The sequence below is a fragment of the Mus caroli genome, chromosome 17 (genome assembly GCF_900094665.2).
Source record: "Mus caroli chromosome 17, CAROLI_EIJ_v1.1, whole genome shotgun sequence".
NCBI classification, from domain to species: domain Eukaryota; kingdom Metazoa; phylum Chordata; class Mammalia; order Rodentia; family Muridae; genus Mus; species Mus caroli.
The window spans coordinates 31,402,932-31,426,781 of NC_034586.1; the positions used below are offsets into that span (position 1 = coordinate 31,402,932).

At 50.5% G+C, this 23,850-nt stretch overlaps 2 protein-coding genes and 1 non-coding gene across 10 annotated transcripts; 2 read left to right on the forward strand and 1 right to left on the reverse strand.

Moving 5' to 3' along the window:
• Positions 1 to 36: 36 nt before the first annotated feature.
• Positions 37 to 12,422, reverse strand: Ppt2 (palmitoyl-protein thioesterase 2). Of its 7 annotated transcripts, none has more exons than XM_021186326.2 (9): positions 11,794 to 12,422; positions 10,486 to 10,676; positions 10,130 to 10,283; positions 9,507 to 9,602; positions 9,308 to 9,415; positions 6,837 to 6,947; positions 6,657 to 6,741; positions 1,047 to 1,101; positions 37 to 858 (listed from the first exon to the last, which is right to left on the reverse strand). In XM_021186326.2, exons 2-9 carry the CDS (start codon positions 10,666 to 10,668, stop codon positions 715 to 717), a joined length of 936 nt encoding a protein of 311 aa, XP_021041985.1. In that variant the 5' UTR covers positions 10,669 to 10,676; positions 11,794 to 12,422; the 3' UTR covers positions 37 to 714. The 7 variants fall into 7 exon arrangements, with proteins under 7 accessions (XP_021041985.1, XP_021041988.1, XP_021041992.1 ...); XM_021186329.2 differs by having other exon boundaries at positions 6,837 to 6,920; positions 11,794 to 12,416; XM_021186333.2 differs by lacking the exon at positions 11,794 to 12,422 and adding an exon at positions 11,609 to 11,687 and having other exon boundaries at positions 6,837 to 6,920.
• A 513-nt stretch (positions 12,423 to 12,935) lies between these two features.
• On the forward strand, positions 12,936 to 16,805 carry Prrt1 (proline rich transmembrane protein 1). Of its 2 annotated transcripts, XM_021149962.2 has the most exons (4): positions 12,936 to 13,384; positions 14,328 to 14,866; positions 15,458 to 15,643; positions 15,767 to 16,805. In XM_021149962.2, exons 1-4 carry the CDS (start codon positions 13,366 to 13,368, stop codon positions 15,941 to 15,943), a joined length of 921 nt encoding a protein of 306 aa, XP_021005621.1. In that variant the 5' UTR covers positions 12,936 to 13,365; the 3' UTR covers positions 15,944 to 16,805. The 2 variants fall into 2 exon arrangements, with proteins under 2 accessions (XP_021005621.1, XP_029326930.1); XM_029471070.1 differs by lacking the exon at positions 12,936 to 13,384 and having other exon boundaries at positions 13,660 to 14,866.
• A 1,266-nt stretch (positions 16,806 to 18,071) lies between these two features.
• On the forward strand, positions 18,072 to 18,178 carry LOC115029812. The gene has a single exon (XR_003835370.1). It is a non-coding gene; the product is annotated as a U6 spliceosomal RNA (small nuclear RNA).
• The last annotated feature ends 5,672 nt before the right edge of the window (positions 18,179 to 23,850 follow it).

Below are 23,850 nucleotides of genomic sequence, written 5' to 3' on the forward strand. Positions count from 1 at the left end.
CAGGTCCCCTTCACCTGGGAATAAGCCAAGCCACGCTGAGGAAACGGATCTTTTATTCCTATAAATACAGGGACCACCCGCTCAAGGGTAGTTAAAAGAGGGACTGGGGCCTCAAAGAACCTAGGCTCCCAGGGGATACCCCAACACTGATCATAGGGACTGGGGGATCCCCAAACCTGAGATGGGCCTTGCAGGCCACAGATATTCCCCAACACTGACACTTCAAAAGTGGAATTGTCCCCATAGGGGAGCCTCAGAACACCCCCTCTTATGGGTGCCCCTCTTGGTGGGGAGGCTAGCCACAGGGAAGTTGAGAAATGAGGGACACAGGGATAACAGAAGCTAAAAATGTCCTGAGTGGCCTGGAAGAAGACCCCTGAGGTGGGCAGGGGCTGGGTTCTCCTCCGGTACAGCCAGACCCGGAGAAGCAACAGCAGCAGCGGTGAAGCCACAGTTAAAAACCTGGTGCTTGCTTCCCAACCTCAGCCGTGGCAGAAAGGGAGAGCGTGGAGGCGTCCCCAAGTGAGGACGTGAGGTAGGGGACCAGGACTTGTCATTCACAGAGGAGCAGAAGGGGGAGGGGAACCCTGGTGGGGGTGGGGCAGTGTGGGAGTGACAAGATGGTCGCAGGCATGCCAGAGTCTGGCACCTGCTTCCCAAGGCCACCACTTGATCTCTGGGCTGGGGAATTCCTGGAGACCACTGAGGACATCTTCAGGAGAGCCAAGGCTCAATGCAAGTATCGTAGAGCGTACGGTTGGAGTGCCACGTGGTGTGAGAGATGCCAGCCATGGGACACCTCACTATGGCCCCCCGGGCCAGGAGAGTCTTCAACCCAAAAGAATCTCGAAGATACACCTTCGAGGTGGGCCGAGGGCCATGGAAACATGGAAGAAAGAGAGACAGGAGTGAGACGCTGCTCATGTCCAGGCCAACCTCTCCCTCCCCCATGAGGCATACCCTTCAGGAGTCAGGGCAGAAGGAGCTCCAGAGTGAAGTGGAGACAAAGGGAGGGAGGGGGAAGGCAAGTCTTTGGAGGGGCTTACCGGCTGCTCCTCCATCTCCAGAACTGTCTCATTGGCATCATAGAAACCAAAGAAGCTGCAAAGACATGTATGTGCCCAGAGGTTATCAGGAGAACCAAGGAAAATTCATGTGCATTAGTGCCCCCAGAGACTCACAGCCCGGGGAGACAGGCAGCCTAGAGCACACTCAAAGGCTAAGAAGTTAAGGGGCATCTGTGGTAGTACACGCCTTTAATCCCAGCACTTGGGAAGCAGAGTTCGAGGGCAGCCTGGTACACAAAGTGAGTCCGAGGGCAGCCTGGTATACAAAGTGAGTCCAAGACGGCTAGGGCTCTGTTACACAAAGCCTCGAAAAACCAAAATAAATAAATAAATAAATAAATAATAAAGATAGAATGTAAGGTCTAGAGAACTGGTTCAGAGGTTAACAGCATAGCCAGCCGCTCCTCCAGGGGAGTTGGGCTCAATCCCAGCACTCACATGGCATCTCCCAACCCTTTGAAGGCCCAGTTGCAGAACATCTATGCCATCTCATGGCCTCTCTGAATATAGGCATGCACATGATGCACACACAAGCAAACCAGTCATGCACATAAAATTTTAAAATAATTGCCAGGTGGTGGTGGTGGTGCACACCTTTAATCCCAGCACTTGGGAGGCAGAGAGGCATGTGGATCTCTGAATTCAAAGCCAGCCTGGCCTACAGAGTGAGTTCCAGGACAGCCAGGGCTACACAGAGAGAGATCCTGTTCCAAATAAATAATTTTTTAAAAAGCAAACACCTTAAGTTTGGGAGCTGGAGAGATAGCTCAGCAGGTAAGAGCAATGGCCGCTCTCCCTAAGATGGCACCTGCACGTGCACAAATCCACATATACACACACACCCCTACACATGACCCAGAATAAGAATCCTTAAAAAAGAAATTCAAGAACCAAGTATGGTGGCCTCAGTCTATAACCTCAGCCCTGGGGAGGCAGAAGCAGGTGGATCTCAGTAAGTTCAAGGCCAGCCTGGTCTACATAATGAGACCTTATTTAAAAAAAAAAAAAAAATTTTTTTTTTTTTTTTTTTTTTTTTTTTTTTTTTTTTTTTTGGTTTTTCAAGACAGCGTTTCTCTAATTACATATAATAAAAAAATAAATAAAAAAAAAAAAAAAAAAAAAAAAAGGCCAGGAGATTGTGGGAGTAAGAAGAAAGCAGGCTAGGAGTGAGTCCTGGCCAGGGAAGCAAGCCCTAGCCAAACAGGGCGACAAGGTGATACAGCAGGAACAGAATCTGGGCTAGCAGGTGTGGGGAGTGGGAGTGCGGGATTCCAGCTCTGGCTATAAAACTCTGGGCTCAGTGGTTAAGAGCACTGGCTGCTCTTCCAGAGGTCCTGAGTTCAATTCCCAGCAACCACATGGCGGCTCACAACCATGTGTAATGGGATCAGATGCCCTCTCTTCTGTCGTGCAGGTGACATGCAGATAGAGCACTCATAACATAAAATAACTAAATCTTAAAGCTAATGCCCATCATCCTGTGTAAAAGTGCTCCCCCTCGTGGAGGGGAAGGGAAACGCTATGGACGGTCTGCTCTTACCAACTGCTAATGCAAGCGTAGGCAAGTCTGAGAGTCCCTGTCCCATGGGTCCTGACGAGGCCAGTGACTAACGCCCCCAAGTGAGCAGCTAGGTAAGGGAGGGGCTAGCAAGATGGCTCAGCACCTAGTGCTCTTTCAGAGGATGCAAATTCCATTCCCATACCCACAAAAGTGGTGGGGGATGGGAGTAGTGCTCACAGCTCCAGGGGATCTGACACCATCTTCTGGCTCAGCAGGTGAAGGTGCCTGCCTGTTGCCAAACCTGACAAACTGAGTTCAATCCTACAGACCCACAGAGTGGAAGGAAACAAACCAGCCTCTGATTCTCCACGTATGTTCACATAGACATATGTACATGAGCATACTCAAAGTATATCAATATATGTAAACTGAAAACTAATAAATCCTAAAAGGGAGAGGCTTTGCAACAGACCATATGCTATTTAGCCATGAGCTATTACAATCATGGCGTTTTTTTTATTTTACACATGAAATGCCATTGTGTACGTAAAAGCCATCCCTACTCTTGCACTGTTTTTATGTGGGAAGGTTGTCACTCCCTCCTCATCCTCCTAACATCTTCCAATCCCACCTAGAATATTTTGTTTGTTGTTTGTTTTTGAGACAGGGTCTCACTTTGCACTCCTGGCTGTCTTAGAACTCATGTAGACCAGGCTGATTTTGCACTCCACGATCCACCTCCTAGTGCTGAGATTAAACAAGTGTGCCACCGTGGCCAGCTCGGTCTATTTTTATTTATTTATCTTTTTTTATTTTATGTGCATGAGTATTTTGCCTTCACATCTGTATGTGCACCACAAGCATTAAGTGCCTCTGTGAGGTGCCATGTAGTCACTGGGAACCAATCCTGGGTCGTCGCCAGTGCTCTTAACCACTGAGCACCTCTTCAGCATCTGTATTTTTTATTTATTTATTTATTTTAGATTTATTTATTTAATGTAAGTACACTGTAGCTGTCTTCAGACCCACCAGAAGAGGGCATCGGATCTCATTACGGGTGGTTGTGAGCCACCATGTGGTTGCTGGGATTTGAACTTCGGACCTTTGGAAAAGCAGTCGGGTGCTCTTACCCACTGAGCCATCTCACCAGCCCCTGTATTTGTTAAAAAGCAAGCACACCAGCTGACAGGAGTTGGAGGAGGGGAATGTTTAACGAGTATGAAACTTCAGTATAGTGGACAATGTTTTCCAGAGGGACAAAGGTTAACTTACACAAGTGTTAATGAAGCTAATGCCACAAAACTAAACCTTTAAAAATTTCTAAGGTTGGGTATGCAGTTGGGCTGGCAGAGTGACTGCCAAGCATGCACTGGGTTCTGGGTCCCATGCCCAGCATTATAAACTTGACATGGCAATAAATATCTACATCTGTAGCTGTACAACAAACTTGAAGCCATCCTGGATTACATGATACTCTGTCTCACAAAAACTACAAAAATAAAAATTATAACTTCTGCCTACCTATCTACTACAATTCTGTCTATCTGTCCTTCTCTCCCCCTGGTGCTAATATCAAATCCAGGAGCCAAGTGTGGTAGCACAGGCCTTTAATCTTTCAAGAGGCAGAGGCAGAAGGATTTCCGTGAGTTCAAAGCTAGCCTTGTCTACAGAGTTACTTCCAGGCTAGGCAGAGAAAAACCTTTTTCCCAAAACAAGCAACAACAACAACAACAACAACAAAATTCGAGTCCGGGACTTCAGCGGGCTGACCAAATACACCCTCTCAGCTCATTATTGTTGAGTAGAGTCTAATTGGTAGCCCAGGCTGGCCACAGTCAGAAATATCCTTCTGCCTCTGCCTCAAAGGTCCTGGGATTACAGTTGTGCAGACTATGTTCAGCTACAGTTTGTCACAATAAAAAACAGCTCGAGGGCCTGACGTCTGCTGCCTCTACCGCCTTCCCCAATCCTCACAGGGATGGCCTCCCATGGCATGTGCCTTCCCTTACTTCCTCAGGCCTGCTCAGATGGCAGCTCCTTCAAGGACACTTCCCTCCCCACAGACTCCACCAGACCTCTTCTTTCACCGCACCTGCCACCAGTATTTCTGATCTACTGTCTTTAGGGACGTTCTTTATTGCTATTTCCCCAGAGCCCAGAACGGCACCTGGGCGCACACAGCACTCAATAAATATTTGCTTGAGTAAATGTCAGGCTCCCCAGATCAACTCATGACGACACACCAGAGACAGGTGTGCCGTGCTGCGGAGCCATCAGCTTTCCTGGGGAAGGAGAGAAGATGGCGGAACCTCACTCTTACACTGTAGTGACATCAGAGTCCTGACTTTGGTCTTCTGGAGATTTTTGTTTGTTTGGTGGTTTTTTTGTTTGTTTGTTTTTGTTTTTCGAGACAGGGTTTCTCTGTGTAGCCCTGGCTGTCCTGGAGCTCACTCTGTAGACCAGGCTGGCCTCGAACTCAGAAACCCGCCTGCCTCTGCCTCCTGAGTGCTGGGATTAAAGGCGTGCACCACCACGCCCGGCTGGTTTTTTTTTGTTTATTTTGTTTTTTGGTGTTTTTTTTTTTTTTTTTTTTTTTTTTTTTTGAGACAGGGTTTCTTTGTGCTGCCCTGGAATTTACTAGAAAGACCATGCTGGCTTTTTTGTTTGTTTGTTTGTTTGTTTGGTTTGTTTTGTTTTTCAAGACAGGGTTTCTCTGTGTAGCCCTGGCTGTCATGGAACTCACTTTGTAGTCCAGGCTGGCCTCGAACTCAGAAATCCGCCTGCCTCTGCCTCCCAAGTGCTGGGATTAAAGGTGTGCGCCACCACCACCTGGCTCCATTCTGGCTTTGAACTCAGAGATCTACTTGCCTCTGCCTCCTGAGTGCTGGGATTAAAGGTGTGTGCTACCTCACCGGGCAGTCTGACTTTGATACTATGTTCTAGTTACCTATGATACGGCCTCTAAGAAAAATCTCCAGAACACACACAGTACCATGATAAACCATCTCTCAACCCTCCTAAGAATCTGTGATTACTTCAAAATTATGTGTGTATAAATGTGTAGTTTTGGGCTGGAGAGATGGCTCAGCAGTTAAAGAGCACTGACTGGTTAACTCTTCTGAAGGTCCTGAGTTCAAATCCCAGCAACCACATGGTGGCTCACCAGTAATGAGATCTGATGCCCTCTTCTGGGGTGTCTGAAGACAGTTTCAGTGTACTTACATATAATGAATAAATCTTTAAAAAAAAAAATGTGGTTTTTGAGGTTGGGTCTCATGTAGCCCAGGCTGGGTCTCATGTAGCCCAGGCTGGTCTCATAGTCACTAGGTAGTCCAAAAATGACCTTGAGCTTCTGACCCTCCTCTTACCTCCAGTGCTGGCATGTGGCCCTGTACTGAACGTACTGAACATGGGGCCTCAGGCATGCTAAGCATGCTACCAGCTGAGACACACCTCCAGCTGCCAAAATTTTTGGCAAACATTTTATACCAGTTTGCTTGCTTGCTTGCATTGGTATTTTGTTCTGTTTTGTTTTGACAGAGTCTCACTATGTAGCCTGAAACAGAGATCCACCTGCCGCTGCCCTTAGTGCTAGGATTAACTATTGCTGGCATTAAATATATCCGTTTGGGGGGGGGGGGGGGGGGGGTAATGGGGATCTCTCAGGATAGCATTTGAAATGTAAATGAAGAAAATACCTAATAAAAAATTGGAAAAAAATATCCGTTTTGTGTGTGTTTTAGTGAAGCGATCTCATTGTCTTGCCCGCACCCATACTGAACTCCTGGTCTCAAGTGATCTTGCCTTAGACTCTAATTTCTAATTTCAAGTATGCGGAATACTTGCCTAGCATGTGAAAGTCCCTGATCCCCAGCCCTGCCAAGAAGTAAGAGTGGGTGAGGTTAATAATGCCAGTCACTTGGGACACAAAAGCAAGAGGTCCACCCATCAAGCCAGAGTTATGCACTGGGGCCCTGTCTGTCTCTAAAAGAACATCTGCTCTAGGGGGCTCTAACAGGCCAGGTTTGGGAGATCAAGACTGGTGAGGGTTAGAGAGCCAGTCTTCGGCCTCTATGAACCCACATTACCTAGATTGCCAGGGAGTGATAACTCCATCATCAGGACCCCCAATCAGCACCAGACGGCCCACACGAAGGAAGTTCTTCCGCCATGCTGCAGAGACAGGGAAGAGATGAGTCAGCCATAGGCGTCAGGCCAGGTTTAGGGAGGAAGAGAAGAGGGGACACAGGTGGAAGTGGCGGTCTTACCAGTGGCATTGGGATGGTCTCTTTCCCCATTGATGAGGGCCAGAAAGCTGCTGGCATTGAGGTACAAATCATCGTGGTGAGGATCTGAGTGCAAACAGCAGTTAGCAGGAGCTGGGAAGGAACAGGTCAAGAGCCTGCCCGGTGCGCCCGAGGCCCTGGGTTTGGACCTCAAGTATCACAGGAACCAGGAGGCATGATGACGCACACCTGTAATCCTAGCACTCAGGACGTTAAGTCAGGAGAATCACAAGCTCACAGTCATCCTTGGCTACATAGAGTTCACGGGGGCTGGCTGTTCTCCCAGGACTCACGTTCGATTCTCAGCATGCACATGGCAGCACACAATGGTCTGATGCCATCTTCTGGTGTGTAGGTGTATATGCAGACAAAATACTCATATACACAAAATACATAAATAAATCTAATAGTAAAGATAGGCATCCAGCCACACCATAGAAGAATAAAAATCACTTCAACATAATGGAAGGCAGTTCTGAGGTTTGTTTTGTTTTGTTTTTTTTGAGACAGGGTTTATTTAGTCCAGGTGGTCCTGGAACTCCTATGTAATTCAGGACAGACCATGTGGCTTCTAACACAGAGATCACCATGCCTCTGCCTCTCAAGTGCTGGGATTAAATGCATGGACCACTCTGAGCGGGCTGGAAGGCACTTTCTGGTACCCTGTATGGGCCAGTGGTTAAGGCTGCGTGTTACTCTCATTGATTTAATGCTTACAACCACCTCCCGAGGCACAGGCTTTATTACTCTATAGAAGGAGACTGGTTCCCAGAAAGCTAAGTAAGTTACCCAAGGTTACCCAACAAAATCAGGCTAATGTGGCCCCAGCATCTACATTATACTATGACACACTGCATTATCCTAGAGGTTGGCCGAATCCTGCCTGTAATTTGTTTCTGAAAATGAGTGGGGTGGCCACTCATACTCATTCATAGGGCCCATGGTCCACACTGGAGCAGCTGAACTGGGACCCACAGTGGTGGAAAGAGAATAGACTCTCCATATATTAGACATGAGCATACACACACACACATACACACATATACACACACACACTCACACTCATGCACAAAGAGAGACTGCCAGTAAAGATAAGCTGCCACACCAACCCCAGTAGAATCTGTGTGACAAGTTCCACAGACTGAGGCAAAAACTTCAAAAGGAGGCCTCCTGGAACTGGTTGTGGAACAAAGTATCTGTTTTGTCTTCTCTTATTCCTTTTCTTATTTACATGTTCCTAGAAGTCTAGGCCAAGATTTTTTTTTTTCTTTTTGGTTTTTCGAGACAGGGTTTCTCTGTGTAGCCCTGGCTGTCCTGGAACTCACTCTGTAGACCAGGCTGGCCTCGGACTCAGAAATCCACCTGCCTCTGCCACCACAACTCTGAAAGGATGTATTCAGAGGGGCAGCCCCCTTGAACTCTATGTAGCCAAGGATGACTATGAACTTGTGATTCTCCTGACTTAACGTCTTGAGTGCTAGGATTAAAGGCGTGTGCCACCACACCCGGATCTAGGCCAAGATCTTAAGGGAGACTAATGGGTAGGAAACCGTCCCCTGAGGTGGGGTCACTAACATGACCTAATCCCCAGGGAACCCAACGTTTTACTTTACAAATCATCTATAAAGTTATATAACAGCAATATGACATATAGAAACTTTTCCAACAATAAAATTGCATATTGGCTGCATGTGTGTCATTGGAGGTAGGCTTTCGTATACGGTAAAGAAAGCCACTGGACAGGTGTGGTGCACGCCTTTAATCCCAGCACTTGGGAGGCAGAGGCAGGCGGATTTCTGAATTCAAGGCCAGCCTGGTCTACAGAGTGAGTTCAAGGACAGCCAGGGCTACACAGAGAAACCCTGTCTCAAAAAACCAAAAAAACAAAAAACAAAACAAAAATCAGGCATTAGATGTTAAACAATAATTGACCATAAAGATTTATTAATCTGCTCTTGGAAATATGCCACTAGCCTTGGATGGCTGCCCCTCTGAATACATCCTTTCAGAGTTGTTACGCTTGGATGATCTCTATTAATCATCACATGTTCTGTTTGTGATTCAGTGACTATTATCTTTTCAGAGTTGTAATATTTGCTCTTTTAATGTACAAAACCCCATGCTTTAGAGTTGCAAAATACACTCGGATTCAAACTGCCTCGGTGTTTGTTTCTGTTTGTCACTGCCAAATCCTTACCCACCTAGGCTTCGAGGACCCTCATTTCAGGGACCCCCTATACCAGACTGGAGTGGTCCATGGCAATAATCCATTTTTTTTTAAAAATTTTGCATCAGACTACACTCTTTGAGGCAATTGGCTGGTTTGCACACCACATTCTGAACAGTGTCTATTTTATAAGTGTTAAATAAACGGAAGCAATTGCTTTGGTTAGGTCAGATTGGGAGCAACAGGCCTCACCCTCCACAGCGCCCCGACCACGAGGCCCACTCACCGTGCCAGTAGTTGCAAATGGAAAATTCCTGGCCCCAAGGACTATAGCAGACCCGATAGAGGTTAGACCGCATGGACGTGGGGAAGAGCCATTTCAAATAGTCCGTGTCTGAAAGAGAACCACCATGCCAAGGGCCATCAAACCTCTGTGCTCCGAACACACTACGCTGCCTTCTATGGCACCCACAGTGCCCACTCACCTCCATACTGGCCCATCTGTGGAGAGGAGAGGGAGATGAAAGAGTCCACATTGTGGTTATCCATGACAGACAGCAAAGCACGGCACACCAGGCCTCCTGGAAGCAGAGCACCAGTGTTGGAAATGGTCTTTTAGATTGATTTATTTATTTCATGTATATGAGTACACTGTCGCTGTCTTCAGACACACACACCAGAAGAGGGCATCAGATCTCATTACAGATGGTTGTGAGCCACCACATGGTTCCTGGGAATTGAACTCTGGACCTCTGGAAGAGCAGTCAGTGAGTGCTCTTAACCGCTGAGCCATCTCTCCATCTCCGAAAGGGTCTTAAGAATAGCTACTGGAGTGACCCTTACTTCCTGTCTCTCAGAATCCCAGGCCTCCATACACTCCTTTCCAGCACGGGTCACAGGTCACGGTGATGGAGCCATGGTGCGAGTTTAGGCCTCTGACCAACTGAAATGCTTTTAGCTGCTCTGTAAATCCTTAAATCTAAGAACCATGGCCAATGAGCACAGAAGGAACCCTCCCTCCCTCTCAGGACACAAACGCCAGAAAGCAGGCCTTAGATAAGGGTCAAGCTCAGACGGGGTTTGGGAGTTAAGAGTGTGCGTTGCTTACCCTGGGAGTAGCAGATGAGGTGCACCCCTTCAGGGGCCTTTTCCATGATGGGGACCACAGCCTCTCGGAACCCTTGCACCTGTTCCCACAGGGGCCGCAAACTCTCTCTGCCATCGAAGAGATCAAGCACTGTCACCACAGTCCCGGGGTGTGTCTGTGGGAAAGGGGCAATGCAGCACTAGGTTGGACTATAGAGGCCAAAGTGTATTCACCGTGCTTGCAGGAACCCCCATCCCCCAGCTCTCCCCGTGCGGGGAGCAGTACCCTGAAAACTAGCCTAGAGGGGCTGGCTGTCTTTCATCTGCCCACGCTTCCTCCCCCAGCCACTTTAGATCCATCCAGTATCCCCCACAGACCTCATTGATATAGTCCAGCAGGTGGCGGAAGCTGTATGAACTGTCAAAGAGCCCGTGCACCACGATCACCGGCTTGTAGGACCCGCGGTGGGCTGCGGGGGCTGCGGGCATCAGCAGCGGCAGGAACGGCAGGAGAAGCAAAGCCCAAGCCGAAGGAAGCCTCTGCCTCCATAGCCCCGGCATGCTCCCACCTGAGAAGGAGTGAGAGGCCGTGAGGGAGACGACCCCTCTCCACTCTCAACAGACTCACAGCAAGCAACTCTCCGGCCTCCGCTCCTACTCCTGGTCCGTATGAAGGAAGGCTACTTTTAACTTACTCCATCCAGATGGCTCGGCACAAACACCTACCACCTCCATGCACCAATGCTCACCCTAAGTCCCGCCCCCAACTTGGCGCCCAAGGGACTTTGTCCCAAGGCCCAGGATCTCCCTTAAGCATCACCTCGGTCATTCACTACTCTGGGATCTGCAAAGGCCGGGGAACAGCGGCCCAGGACACACGGAGAGTGGAAACTCCCACCTGGTCTGTGTCTGGAGGCTTCGTTCCGCCAGCTGTTTACTTGTACCTAGTCTGGAATCCACCGGATACGGGGAAAGGGGGACAAGGAGAGCGCGCAGGGGGATGACGGACAGGGCTCGGGGGAGGGGGGGGCTGCTCGGGGTCGCGCAAAGCCGTCACGTCCGGGACTTTCCCTGGCAACAGGGCGAGCGTCCCCTGCAACGCGGACAGCGGACCGGAGGGGCAATGGAACATTCCATTGCACCCAAAGAACTGGGGAGGAAATAGACAGAGCGATCCATTTAGCCGGATGGGGAGAGGCAACAGCAGAAAAAGATAATACTGGGTTTCTAAAGAAGGCTTTCCTAGGCTTCAGCTGCATCCAGCCACCCAGGGGTGCAACTTCCCCTCCTTGATGCGGCCCACTTTCCAATCCAGGCTGTCTGGCTTCGCAGCAGAGCCCAAGAGAACGTGTGAGGGGGGAGGTTAGGACTGACGAAAGGCGACTACCGCTTCTATCGCTGGACGCCAGGCTTGTGTTAGGCAAGAGTGCCAGGCCGATCGCAGCTGAAGAGCCCCTCATCCCACTCCTGCCTGCCCTCCCGCTCCGGATCAGCGCCTTACAACTCTTCACTTTGAAGTGCGTGTTGTGCCCTTGTCTCCGGAGACGCCGAGAGTCCTCCAGGCCCCTCGAGTGAAGTGCAGCCTGACCCAGTTTCTCTGGCCCTACTTTTATCTCCGCATTCACGACCCACCCTCCCAGACCCACCTTATATGGGCGTGGGGCCCCGTGGGCTTCAAGGACTCACCACAGGATTTCCACCAGCCTTTCAATCCTGAGCGACCCCGACAATCTGCTCCTCAGATCCCTGCGGGCTGCTGGCGACACAAACCCTGCCAGTGCAGCCAGACTTCCTCCGCGCTGCGGGCGCTGGCACCACTCGGCCTACCCGTGACCCCTGCGCGCGCCCGAGTGCCCGGGAATGGCCTTTATCCGTCAGTGCTTTTACTTAGCAATTAAATAAGTTTGCAGGGTTTCTGAGCTTCAAGGCCTGTACTCAGGGACTTTGCTTAGTCTAAACTTAATAAAACCAGAAGCGTGTATTGAAGATGGTGTGGGAGGGATGGGTCCAAGGTTCCCTCTGATCCATGCACGGTTGAAAAACCAGAACCACCGGTATGAGGCCATGGTGTAAAAATTTCTCAGACCTGGAACAGGCTCAAGCCAGGGCTTGGAGACTGCTCTCCAGGACGCCACCAGGGGGGCTCTGTCCTAGAGCAACTGTCTCTGGAGAGAGTTGGAAAATCCTAAAGGGGTGTTTCTGATTCTCCTGCTAGATTTCTGCAAAAAAGGCTCAACTGGTGTAACCTCTGTAGAGGGCCTATCCTTACTCCACCTCCCCACCCACGCCCTTACAAGACACAAAAAGCAAATAAAAAGAGTTGAAGTCACCGCTGTGTCTCGGGTTGACTCCAGGGGTGGATGGAGGAGGGGGAGAGAGGGAATGCTTTAAGGAAAGGTTGTGACTGCTGACTGGACCAAGACCTCTTCAGCCCCCAACAAGCACGCTTTTCTAAACCTGCCTGTCACAAACAAGCAATTAGAGCTTGCTTCCCTCTGATGAAGCATTTCGGCTTCTTATAACCCTAGAGAAAGAAGGTACCTGTGTACTCCCACAGGCGCTTTCTTTCTCTCCTTTTCTTTAGCCACAGTCAGCATCTTACCTCTATTGCCAGCCTGTATATGGGGGGGGGGGTTGTTCTGAACCTCTTGGTTCCACTCTTTGTACAGTTCTGTCTCACACCTAGTTCTGTCTCTAACTGGAGAAACCTAGAACTATCTTGCAGGATGTTCTGAGGGAAACGGAGGGAGCAACCCCATGGGTGAGCAGGGGCTGCTTGAACGGGGTCTGGAGATAAGTGTGGTAAATCCATTGAGCTGGCTTCTTCCCACAATATAATCACTACAGCGAGTCTTTGCGGGAGAGGCTCTAGAGATTTCTCTCTCCCTCCCTCCTTCTCTTAGTCCCACCCGCCTTGCCTGGTCTTGCCTCCCGGTTTCCATGACAACTCCAAGGGAGCCTAAACTGGGGGCTTGACTGCCAGGGTGAGAGGAGGAAAGAGGTGGTCCAGGAGCAGAGAGAAACCGAGTTTTGCAGGGGGGAGACTTCTGAAGCTCTCCCCCATCCCTGCCTTGGTCCCTTTAAGCTCCCCCCCCCAGCCACCCCCCCCAACACACACTGTCTTCATCTCTCCATTTCCGCGCTGCTGCTGCTGCTACCGCCGCTGCGCCATCCCGGACTGAGACACTAAGACTCCTGCGCCAGCAGTCAGGGGGCCCTGACTCCAGCTTCAGAGACCCTGTCCCAACGATTGCAAACATGTCGTCAGAAAAGTCAGGTAAATATATATATATATATATATATATATATATATATATATATATATCCCTCCCCCACCCCCCCTCTATCCTCTCCTACCTAACCTCCACTTGCCCTAATCCCCTTCTTTGACCCCCTCTGGGATGTTGTGTGGCTCAGTTCCATTCCTCTCTCCCTGCATACCCCACCCCCTCCCCTTTCTATATCCCATCCTTCTCTTCCTTCGGGTCAGTCTGCCTCTGTCCGTGGGCCCTTGTCAACAGCATTGGGGGGGGGCAGTTTTGAAATGGAAAGGGAGGCAGAGCCAGGTTCTGCAGGGACATCATCCCTGGGAGTGACAGATGGACAGTCACCGGTTCACTGGCATGGAGACACCCAGTGGAAAAATAACGGAGACTTGATCAGACTGGGTTGTTGGGAAAGTAATATCTAGAAGACAATTTTTTTTTCTTTGAGATGAGATTCCCCTCTGTAGCCCAGGCTGGTCTTGAACTTCCCAGTTCTTCATCCTTCCCCATCTGCTTCACAAGTACAAGGATTACAGGCATGAACCACTATGCCTAGTCCCAGAAGCTTTGTCATGGACCTTAACAGAGGCCCATGAGATTCCCAGGTAACTCCACCAGAAGCAAAGTGGAAATGTTAAACTGAGCGTGCATGACCCCGTGACACGACCACATGTGCAGGAAGAGGGGACAGCTGGCTCAGAGACAACCCTGAATGAGGGTTGTGGTTGACAGCAGCGGAGCCTGGGAGGAGCTGTGACAGTTGTGACTGGCAAAACTAGATTGGGGCCAGGTGGCCTACATACAACCCCTTCCCTGACCCCAAAATGGGAGATGTGGTCTCGGCTGTATCTCCCTCGCTCATTCTCCATCTCTCACTGTCTCATGTCTCTTACCCTTCTGATCTCTGCTGTCTTCTCTCTCCCCTTATCCTCTCCTTGGCTTTTCCATGGCCAGGCCTTCCAGACTCGGTTCCCCACACTTCACCGCCGCCCTACAATGCCCCCCAGCCTCCGGCAGAGCCCCCCATCCCGCCCCCACAAACGGCCCCATCCTCACATCACCACCACCACCACCATTACCACCAGTCTGGCACCGCCACCCTCCCGCGCTTAGGAGCAGGTGGCCTGGCCTCTGCTGCGGCCAGTGCTCAACGTGGTCCTTCGTCCTCCGCCACGCTACCGCGGCCCCCCCACCATGCCCCGCCCGGCCCCGCCGCTGGGGCTCCCCCACCCGGCTGTGCTACCTTACCCCGCATGCCACCCGACCCTTATCTGCAGGAGACTCGCTTCGAGGGTCCACTTCCCCCCCCACCGCCTGCGGCCGCTGCCCCGCCCCCACCAGCGCCTGCCCCGACGGCCCAAGCCCCGGGCTTCGTGGTACCCACGCACGCGGGGGCGGTGGGCACGTTGCCGCTGGGGGGCTACGTGGCGCCGGGCTACCCGCTGCAGCTGCAGCCGTGCACTGCTTATGTCCCTGTGTATCCGGTGGGCACGGTGAGTGTGGGGCTGATAAGATCTAGGAGGACAGGGAGGCAGGTGCAACAGGGACACGCGGGAAGCTGGGAGAGAGCGAAACAGAACCAGATCGACCGCCGTTCTGGTAACAAACCCTAGTCAGAAGAGTAGAAAGAGAAGAGACAGTGGATAGGAAGGTGGTGGACCTGGGGCGAGGGGTGGGGAGAGTGGGGTGTGTGTGTGTCAAAGGTCAAGGTTTGGGAGGTGGTTCAGGAGGCAAGAGGAGGTCTGACTTGACTTGAGGGAGAGGAAGAAATGGATCCTGGGAAGCCAGGGGTAGAAGGGGGCAGAAGCCTGGGCCTGGAGATGCTAATGAGGATGGAAAGGAGACTGGAAGGGCAGGCAGACCCAAAAGCCGTACCTTGTAAGACAGTGTGGAAACTTCCACGAATATAGAAGTTAATGATACCATGAAGGGAGGCCTAGGCCGATTTTACTGTCAGGAAGGATAGGGGGTGGATTTTAAACTCCTTAAACCTTAGAATGGTGTTTTATAAAACCTCTCTGCCAATTGGCCAAGCGGCAAGACTGTAGTGTGACAGTCCCTTTCCCCCACTGTCCTTACCACAGCCCTACGCAGGCGGGACCCCCGGGGGTCCTGGAGTGACCTCCACTCTGCCCCCACCGCCCCAGGGCCCAGGATTGGCTCTGTTGGAGCCCAGGCGTCCGCCACACGACTACATGCCCATCGCTGTGCTGACCACCATCTGCTGCTTCTGGCCCACAGGCATCATCGCCATCTTCAAGGCCGTGCAGGTGTGGGGTTGACCAGGGTTTCCTTAGTCCGGGGCATTCTGGACATATTCTCAGAGGGAGGCTGTGGCGGGTGAGCAGTGGCTCTCTGACCCCCCCCCCCATTCCCTTGCCCCACCCCGGTAGGTGCGCACGGCTTTGGCCCGCGGAGACTTGGTATCTGCCGAGATCGCTTCACGCGAAGCCCGGAATTTCTCCTTCATCTCCCTGGCCGTGGGCATCGCAGCCATGGTGCTTTGTACCATCCTCACTGTAGTCATCATCATCGCCGCCCAGCACCACGAAAACTACTGGGATCCCTAAAAACGTCCCTATCTCGGCCCCACTCCGTGCCCCCCAACCTCCCAGGCGCGTCGCGCAGTCCAGCCGCCTACCCAACGCGCGCCCTGCACAGCCTCCTGAGGCGCCGCTGGACTTCCAGACATCATAAACTCCGCCCCCACGGAACCTCTGGCCCAGAGAGTACGCTCAGTTCCTCAGGAACCCCTCAAACACCCACATCCTCAGCGGCACTGGAATCCGCGCCAAACCCCGATCCTCCAGTCGCCCCAGTTCCCCACCCCATCAAAGTGCAGTGCCAGGGGAGGAGCTCTCCTGGTCTCCTCTCCCCAGTAGGGAGTCAGGTCCCAGAAGCCCTGCCTCATCTATGAGCTCCGCCCCAACTCCCACAAACCCCGCCTCCAGGTCGGCAGGCTCCGCCTTCTTTTTCGTCTTTTGGGGTGTTCAGTCTGATGATTGGGTCTGTGAATCCAGGCCCAGCTCACATACAGACGGACTCGGTCCCCCTACATCCCTAAAAGGACTCAGCCCTGGGAGAACTACACCCCCACTCGGGCTCGGATTTTTGCCAGTGAGGATTTTTCTCCCCCCCCCCCTTCAATCTCTGCCTATTTTCTTGCTAATTACAGAACTTCCCGTTTTGCTGCTTTTGGAGTGAGATGTGGGAAGTTCCTGGTTTAGTACCCCTCACCCTGGAAAAAGAACCAAGTCCCTGCAATGTAAATACCCTTTCTACCTGTGCCAACCCCTGGTCAGTGGGGGCAGAAGAGAATCCAGGGTTAAAGGGATGGAGTCGACGCTCTCCCGCCCTCCCCTCAGCCCTAGACTTGTTTTGATCTGTGTGTGCCGTGTGTGAACTTCCAAGAGACAGTATTAAAGACATTTTAGTGGATTTATCACCCGCAGTTCCAAAGACCACAGCTCAGAGAACACCCAGCGTTCTGTTCCCGGTTCACTTTTCATCTTGTCGTTCCCCCAACGGGGGAGGGGGGGGTGGCACCAGCAGAGGAAAAAACAGTGAGAGGAGATAGTTTCCCATGCCAACAGAGAAAAGAGGGCCCCTCAAGCTTCAGGCTTACTGTAGGTCCTTAGCCCTAGCATCTGGGAGGAGAGTCAGGAGTTCAAAGCCATACTCTACTCTGTAGAAAGTTCGAGGCCAGTCTGGGCTACCCTGCCTCCAAAAAGAGAGAGAAGGAACTGGGCTAGAGAAGACCTGGAGTGTTACTTACTACCAAGGGGTTTCCAATCCCACTTTTCCCTCCCTTCTAAACTGGGCTTGGGACATTGGGGAGAGGGTCTTGAGAAGATGTGGATGATGGCAGACCACAGTGAAGAAGCTAATCGAGGATGGGGTGCCTGGAGCAGGGGAAGAACAGCAACTGCACACAGTGTTCCTGGCCTGAGGCTGGACAACTTACATCAGAGTCCCTCGTGAAGGCAAGGAGCCGAGAGCCCTGGGAGCACCGGGGAGGACGGTCAGCAGAGCCTCTAGTCTACCTGGAGCAACCATCGCTAACCCTAGGCCGGGAGAGAGGCCTCTGTGAGAGGGGACTGGGGAACAGGCAGAGCGGAGTGTCCTGTTTCACTGCACACAGATAGAGCATGATGTCACTCCAGGTTTGTTCATTCATAAGACATGGCCATGACACACAGGGTGGCTTGTGAGATGTGCCCAGATCAGTCTCTGACCCTGAATCCAGACAGAAAATCTTTCACTGAGGCTGGGGTAGGGTACAGATATCACAGGTTGGGACACTTCAGGTCTCATGTGTCTTTTCTAACCATAGTTCCTACAGATTTAATTTATGTGCATTTATGTGTATGTTATGTGTTTGCTTGTGGATCTCTAAGTTCAAGGCCAGCTTGGTCTACAGAGTGAGTTCCAGGACAACCAGGGCTGCACAGAGAAACCCTGTCTCAAAAAATAAATAAATAGCCGGGTGTGGTGGCGTATGCCTTCAATCCCAGCACTCGGGAGGCAGAGGCAGGCATATTTCTGAGTTCAAGGCCAGCCTGGTCTACAAAAGTGAGTTCCAGGACAGCTAGGGCTACACAGAGAAACCCTGTCTCGAAAAACAAAACAAAAATAAATAAATAAGAAAGAGAGAGAGAGAGAGAGAGAGAGAGAGAGAGAGAGAGAGAGAGAAATCTCATGCTCCCTTCGGCAGCACATATACTAAAATTGGAACGATACAGAGAAGATTAGCATGGCCCCTGCGCAAGGATGACACGCAAATTCGTGAAGCATTCCATATTTTAAAAAAAGAAAAAAGAAAAGAGAAAGAAATCTCACCCATTCAACCACTTTATCATCTGTCTGTCTGTCTATGGAGACAAAGGTCACAGTATGTAACAGACTGCAATCATGCTACTTCAACCTGCCACCATCACCACCCACCTCTTCCACGCACCCCCAACCCCCAACCCCTGCTGGCCACATCCTAGAATTTCAGATCTATACTACCAAGCCAGGATACTATTTATTATTTTTCTGTTGTTTTGGTTTTTGAGATTTGGGGGGGAAAGATGTTTATGGGGGGAGGGGTTCGTGCTTGGTTTAAGTTGGTGTTTGTTTTTGTTTCAAGACAGATTTCTCCCTGTAGTCCTGGTTGTTCTGGAACTCACTCAATAGACCAGGCTGGCCCGGAACTCAGAGATCTGCCTGTCTGCTTGTTCATTCTTTTTAGTGCTAGGTTAGCTGCTGAGCTGCATCTCAACCACTGACCCTCCTCTCTGACCCAACTTCTGCAGATATTCTCCAGAAGCTGTGTGCTTTCACAGACTGGGACCCTGCCATTGGGCCTTCCAAACCAACGTGGTGAAGTGATACTTCAGCACTCTCCCATCCTTGTGCCTTTAATGACAACACGTCCCAGCTATCCTTCTCTACCCATCTTGTGCCTGCTGTATCAAGGTGTACTATTGAGCTGAGTCACCTCCACAATCATAGTGTGCTTTCCTGTAGCCCTTCCCCAGCCCTGGCCAGAGCATGACTTCATCCTGGATTATTGCAACAGCTTCTTCGAAAGGTCTCCCTACCTCCTACCTGCCCCTACTCTAAGTCTCCCTCAGCATATCCTCTCTAGACCTGGCTCTTACATAACTAACTCCACAGCTCAAAAGTCTTCAAGAAGTTAGTTAGGGGGCTGTGTGTGGTGGTGCACACCTTTAGTCCCAGCACCCAGGAGGCAGGGGGGACTTCGGGAGTTCCAAGTCAGCCTCATCTACATAGTGAGTTCCAGGATGGCCAAGACAACAACAAAATCTTAAAACCGAGGCATGGAGCCACACAGCACAGAGGGTGATTGCTTGATCTGAAGAGTTCATTCTGGGGGTCTGGCGGTTTCTTTCTGCATTAGGCAGTCAACCCCAGACCTCAGTCATTGAGCTACATCCCCACCCAAAGAGGCAGACATAGAAATGAAAGGATTTCAGAAGCCAGGTCTGGAGGTATAGGCCTGTGGTTCTACCCACTGGGAAGGCGGCAGAAAGAGGATCATGAGTTTAAGGCAAAATGGTGGTGCGTGCCCTTAGTCCCAGCACTTGCGAAGGAGACAGGTTTATCCTTTTGAGTTCAGGCCTGTCTGGAGTGTGATGAGAGAGCTCAAAAGGTAAAAGCACTGACCAAGCTTCCTGACATACATACATACACACACACACACACACACACACACACACACACACACACACATATATATATATCCCCCAAGGATCAAACTTAGGTAGTGTACACACACACACACACACACACACATACACACACAAAATGATGAATATGTGTAATCCCAGGACTCTTCTTGTGGGAGAGGAGGTGGAGACAGGAGAATCATGGGGAAGTTTTCAGGCCAACTAGCCAGAAACACGCAGTCCAGCAGACTCAAGAGAGACCCTGCTTCAAAGTTCTCCTATTCTCCACACAACGTAGCAAACACATGCACACAAATAATAGCAGCAACGAGCTTTTGAAGGAATCTCTGGATTCCAGAGCAATTTCAAAGTCAACGGAAACAACCGGTGAAACCCTGTCTCAAAACTGAAAGTGGGGAAAAGGGATGGGGCTGGGGAAACAGTCAGGTGACAGGGCACATACTCCACACTGCACTAGACCCTGGGGTGGGTTGCTTTGTTTTATTTATTTGTTTGTTTGGCTTTTGGTGTTTTGAGACGGGGTTTCTCTCTGCATAGCCCTGGCTGTCCTTGAACTCACTCGGTAGACCAGGCTGGCCAAATCTGCCAGTTCCTAATTGCTGGGATTAAAGGTGTGTATCACCACACCCAGTCCTAAAAACCCACCACCTGAGCTGCAAGAGCAGGAACCTTGCCTGATACCACTACATCAGCAGCGCTGTATCAAGGCCCTAGGTTAAATCTCCCCTAAAGGGTTGGACAGATTTCAAGGCTGTTTATTTGCCTATTAGAATACTTCCCACGCTACAGTCTGTCTGTTCACTCCTCTCAAAGTTTAAGCAGTGCACTGTTCCTGTTCAGCCCAGTTTTCAACCAGACTGTACCCCTCGACATCCCCACCTCCGCAGCCCCTAACCCCAGGCCTGTGTCTCTAGTTTCGGCTAGGCACGAATCAAACTGCTTGGTGTTTACCCTGACTCTATGACCACCTCTAAACTCTAGGCCACTTCTGGGCTCTGCCCTGCCCCTGGGCTCTGCCCTGCCTCTGGGCTCTAGGCTTTCTCTATTTTCTCCACACACCTGCACTTGCTCTGCTTTTTTCCTTCAAGGTTCACATCAGCTCACCCCTCTCTCCTCCACACTAGGTCCTCTAGGTTGGATCACAGGAACAGGGAGTTCCTAAACAGTGCCAGGCATTCCATGGTGTGATGGTTCTCCCTGCTGGCTACACATTAGAACTCTGAGGCTGGAGGGGGCGGGTATTTTTAAAGCCCAAGCTCCTTGGGCAACCTTTGGGTGGGGAAACTCAAGTGCCAATACTGTGACAACCCCAGAGGATAACAAAGTGCACTGAAGGCTGGGAATCACCCAGAGACCCTGTAAGGTGCTCCAGCCAGGGCAACCTTCCTTAGGGGAAAGTCTCTGCGCCTGAAGCCGGCACCTGCCCTTCCCCGTGGGCTTCTTCTTACCTGCGGTCTGGATGTATACACTTAGCCTGAAGCAGCTCTTGGATGCGGGTGCCAAATCTTGCTTCTGTTTGGTTTTCAGATCCTCATCTGGCAAAGTCTCTTCCACTAATATTTGAACTCTTTGAAAGTAATTAGGAGAAGTCAGTAAATACAAAATGAAACAAACAAAAAAAAAGCACTTCTCTCTTCCTCTCCCCCAAGATTCTGCCCCTTCTGAGGGTCACAAGGAGCTCCCAGGTTCCTGTTGCTCTTCTCCTGCCTGGCCTCAGCTCCCCTATATACAGAGCCCCAGTTCTTGCACCCCTGTGGACAGCCTGAATCCTCTGGCAGGGTCTCTGCTCCCCTCTTAGTGTCTACTTGGATGCTCCCTCCCTCTGGCAAGGCTACACCTGGCTCGATGTCTCTGCCTCTTCTTGTCTTCCATGTTTTGTTATGCTGTTGGTATTTTGTCCATGTGAATGCTAGGAACCGAAGCCAGGACTCCCCATGTGCCAGACAAATGCAGTACTGGGGATCTACATTCTGGACCCCTAATCTTGTTATTTTTGATGCCTTTGATAGCCATGCGTATCATCCAGGATTGAATGATCTAACCACCCACCCACCCATCATGCCTTCAACCAGATCACCACAGTGGCAGCCACCCTTCCAAAAATCCCATTTATAGTCTTTCCATGCCATCCCTCAATTCCACTTGAAAAATTCTCAGCTCCGTTTGGACTGCCCGCCCATTGACTCTATCACTTTATTATTATTATTATTATTATTATTATTTTTTTTTTTTGGTTTTTCGAGACAGGGTTTCTCTGTGTAGCCCTGGCTGTCCTGGCACTCACTTTGTAGACCAGGCTGGCCTCGAACTCNTGTGTAGCCCTGGCTGTCCTGGCACTCACTTTGTAGACCAGGCTGGCCTCGAACTCAGAAATCCGCCTGCCTCTGCCTCCCGAGTGCTGGGACTAAAGGCGTGCGCCACCACGCCCGGCTATTATTATTATTATTATTATTATTATTATTATTATTATTTAATGTATATGTTTGAGTGTTTTGCCTACATGTCTGTCTGTCTGTCTGTGCAACACTTGGCTGGTGCTGATGGAGCCAAAAGAGAGCATCGGATCCCTAGAGCTAGAATCGCAGGTGTTTGTATGGGTGCTGGGAATCGAACCACAGGACTATGGAAGAGCAGCCAGTGCTCTGAACTGTTGATCCTTCTCTCTGACCCATGCCACTTTTATTATTGTTTGATTTTCTTGGTTTTTCATTTTCTGACTAGGTGTGATGGCTCATTCCCATAATCTAAGTACCTGGGAGGCTGAAGCAGGAGGATTTCCATGTGTTCAAGGCCAACCTGAACACCCTATCTCCAAAGAGATAGAGAGAGAGAGAGAGAGAGAGAGAGAGAAAGAGAGAGAGAGAGAGAAAGAGAGAGAGAGAGAGGAGAGAGAGAGAGAGAGAGGAGGAAAGAAAATAAAATCTCATTTTCCTCATTTCTCAGTTAAGCTCCTGTCCTGGCTAGTTTTATGTCTACTTGACACGAGCTAGAGTCATCTGAGAGGAGGGACCCTCCACTGAGGGATTGTCTCCATACAATCCAGCTGTAGTGATTTTCTTAGTGATTGATGTGGGAGGGCTCAGGCCATTGTGAGTGGTGCCACCCCTGGGCTGGTAGTCTTGGGTTCTTTAAGAAAGCAGGCTGAGCAAGCCATGAGGAGCAATCCAGTAAGCAGCACCCCTCCATGGCCTCTGCATCAGCTTCTGCCTCCAGGTTCCTGCCCTGTGTGACTTCCTGTCCTGATTTCTCAGTGATGGGCTCTTACCTGGAAGTATAAGCTGAAATAAAGCCTCTTCTCCCCAGGCTGCTTTGGACAGCTTCTAAAGTTGGATGCTGTGAAGACTTCCAAGGTCTTACCCTATTCTCTTGGCTCCTCTCCTTTTATACAATTTGCCTCTTGCTCAATTTCACCCTGCCTGCTAACACTTCACCCATCAACTGAGTAGGGCCAAGGGAAGTGCACAGTCACCCCTGGATAGTTTGTTTCCTGTGAGCCATCTGTGTAGCTGCCAGCTGCCATTTCTTTCTTCAGTGACCTTCCCCATTCTGAGACCACAATTTCACAAGATGGTAATGCTTTCTCCAAAGAGAGCAAGAAAATGGACTTTCCATCCAGAGAGCCACTTTCCCTATGGCTTCACCCAGCACTGCTGGGTACCTCTGCTGCAGACAATTGCTTCTGGCCTAGAGACCCCGGGCCTTCCACCTGCCAAAGCTGGGACTTCTTAAGTCTTCCCCTTTGTCCGCGGAGTTGCATCATGGATGTTGGAGGAGCCCATCAGGGGCCCACCCCTGCCAGAGAGACTGTTGGCAACTGATGACTGTTTGTGGAGGAGGACTTAATCTCTTCAGTGGTGTAGTCAGGCTAAATAACCTCTGGCCCACACTCCCGCCATAGCATGCATGTGGAGTTAAGGTGAGAATTCATACGCTATGGCGAGTAAGCCATATTAAACCCGGTGGGTCACACACTGAAAGATCTTGTCGAGAACAGTTCCAGTGGGAGAGGGAGTGGGGGGTGGGAATGAGGCAAACACGACTAAAGGTCAGATTATATGGATATATGAGACTAACATGGGAGAGCACTCCTTTAATCCCAGCACTCAGGACTCAGAGGGAGGTGGAATCTCTCTGAATTCAAGGCTAGCCTGGTCTACATAAGTGAGTTTCCAGACTAGCTAGGGCTACAAAGTGAGACTGTCTCAAAAAAATACATTTTTTAAAAAAGATTTATTTATTTATATGTAAGTACACTGTAGCTGTCTTCAGACACTCCAGAAGAG

Coding starts and splice junctions, on each gene's coding strand:
- Ppt2 (XM_021186328.2), bottom strand. CDS start 10,842: ATGGAGGTGGTAGGTGTTTGTGCCGAGCCATCTGGATGGA. Junction 10,284..10,485: donor TGCTGGACTATATCAATGAG/GTCTGTGGGGGA, acceptor CCTTTCCCACAG/ACACACCCCGGGACTGTGGT. Junction 9,603..10,129: donor CCTCATCTGCTACTCCCAGG/GTAAGCAACGCA, acceptor CTCTGCTTCCAG/GAGGCCTGGTGTGCCGTGCT.
- Prrt1 (XM_029471070.1), top strand. CDS start 14,198: ATGGGAGATGTGGTCTCGGCTGTATCTCCCTCGCTCATTCTCCATCTC. Junction 14,867..15,457: donor CTGTGTATCCGGTGGGCACG/GTGAGTGTGGGG, acceptor TCCTTACCACAG/CCCTACGCAGGCGGGACCCC. Junction 15,644..15,766: donor CCATCTTCAAGGCCGTGCAG/GTGTGGGGTTGA, acceptor CCACCCCGGTAG/GTGCGCACGGCTTTGGCCCG.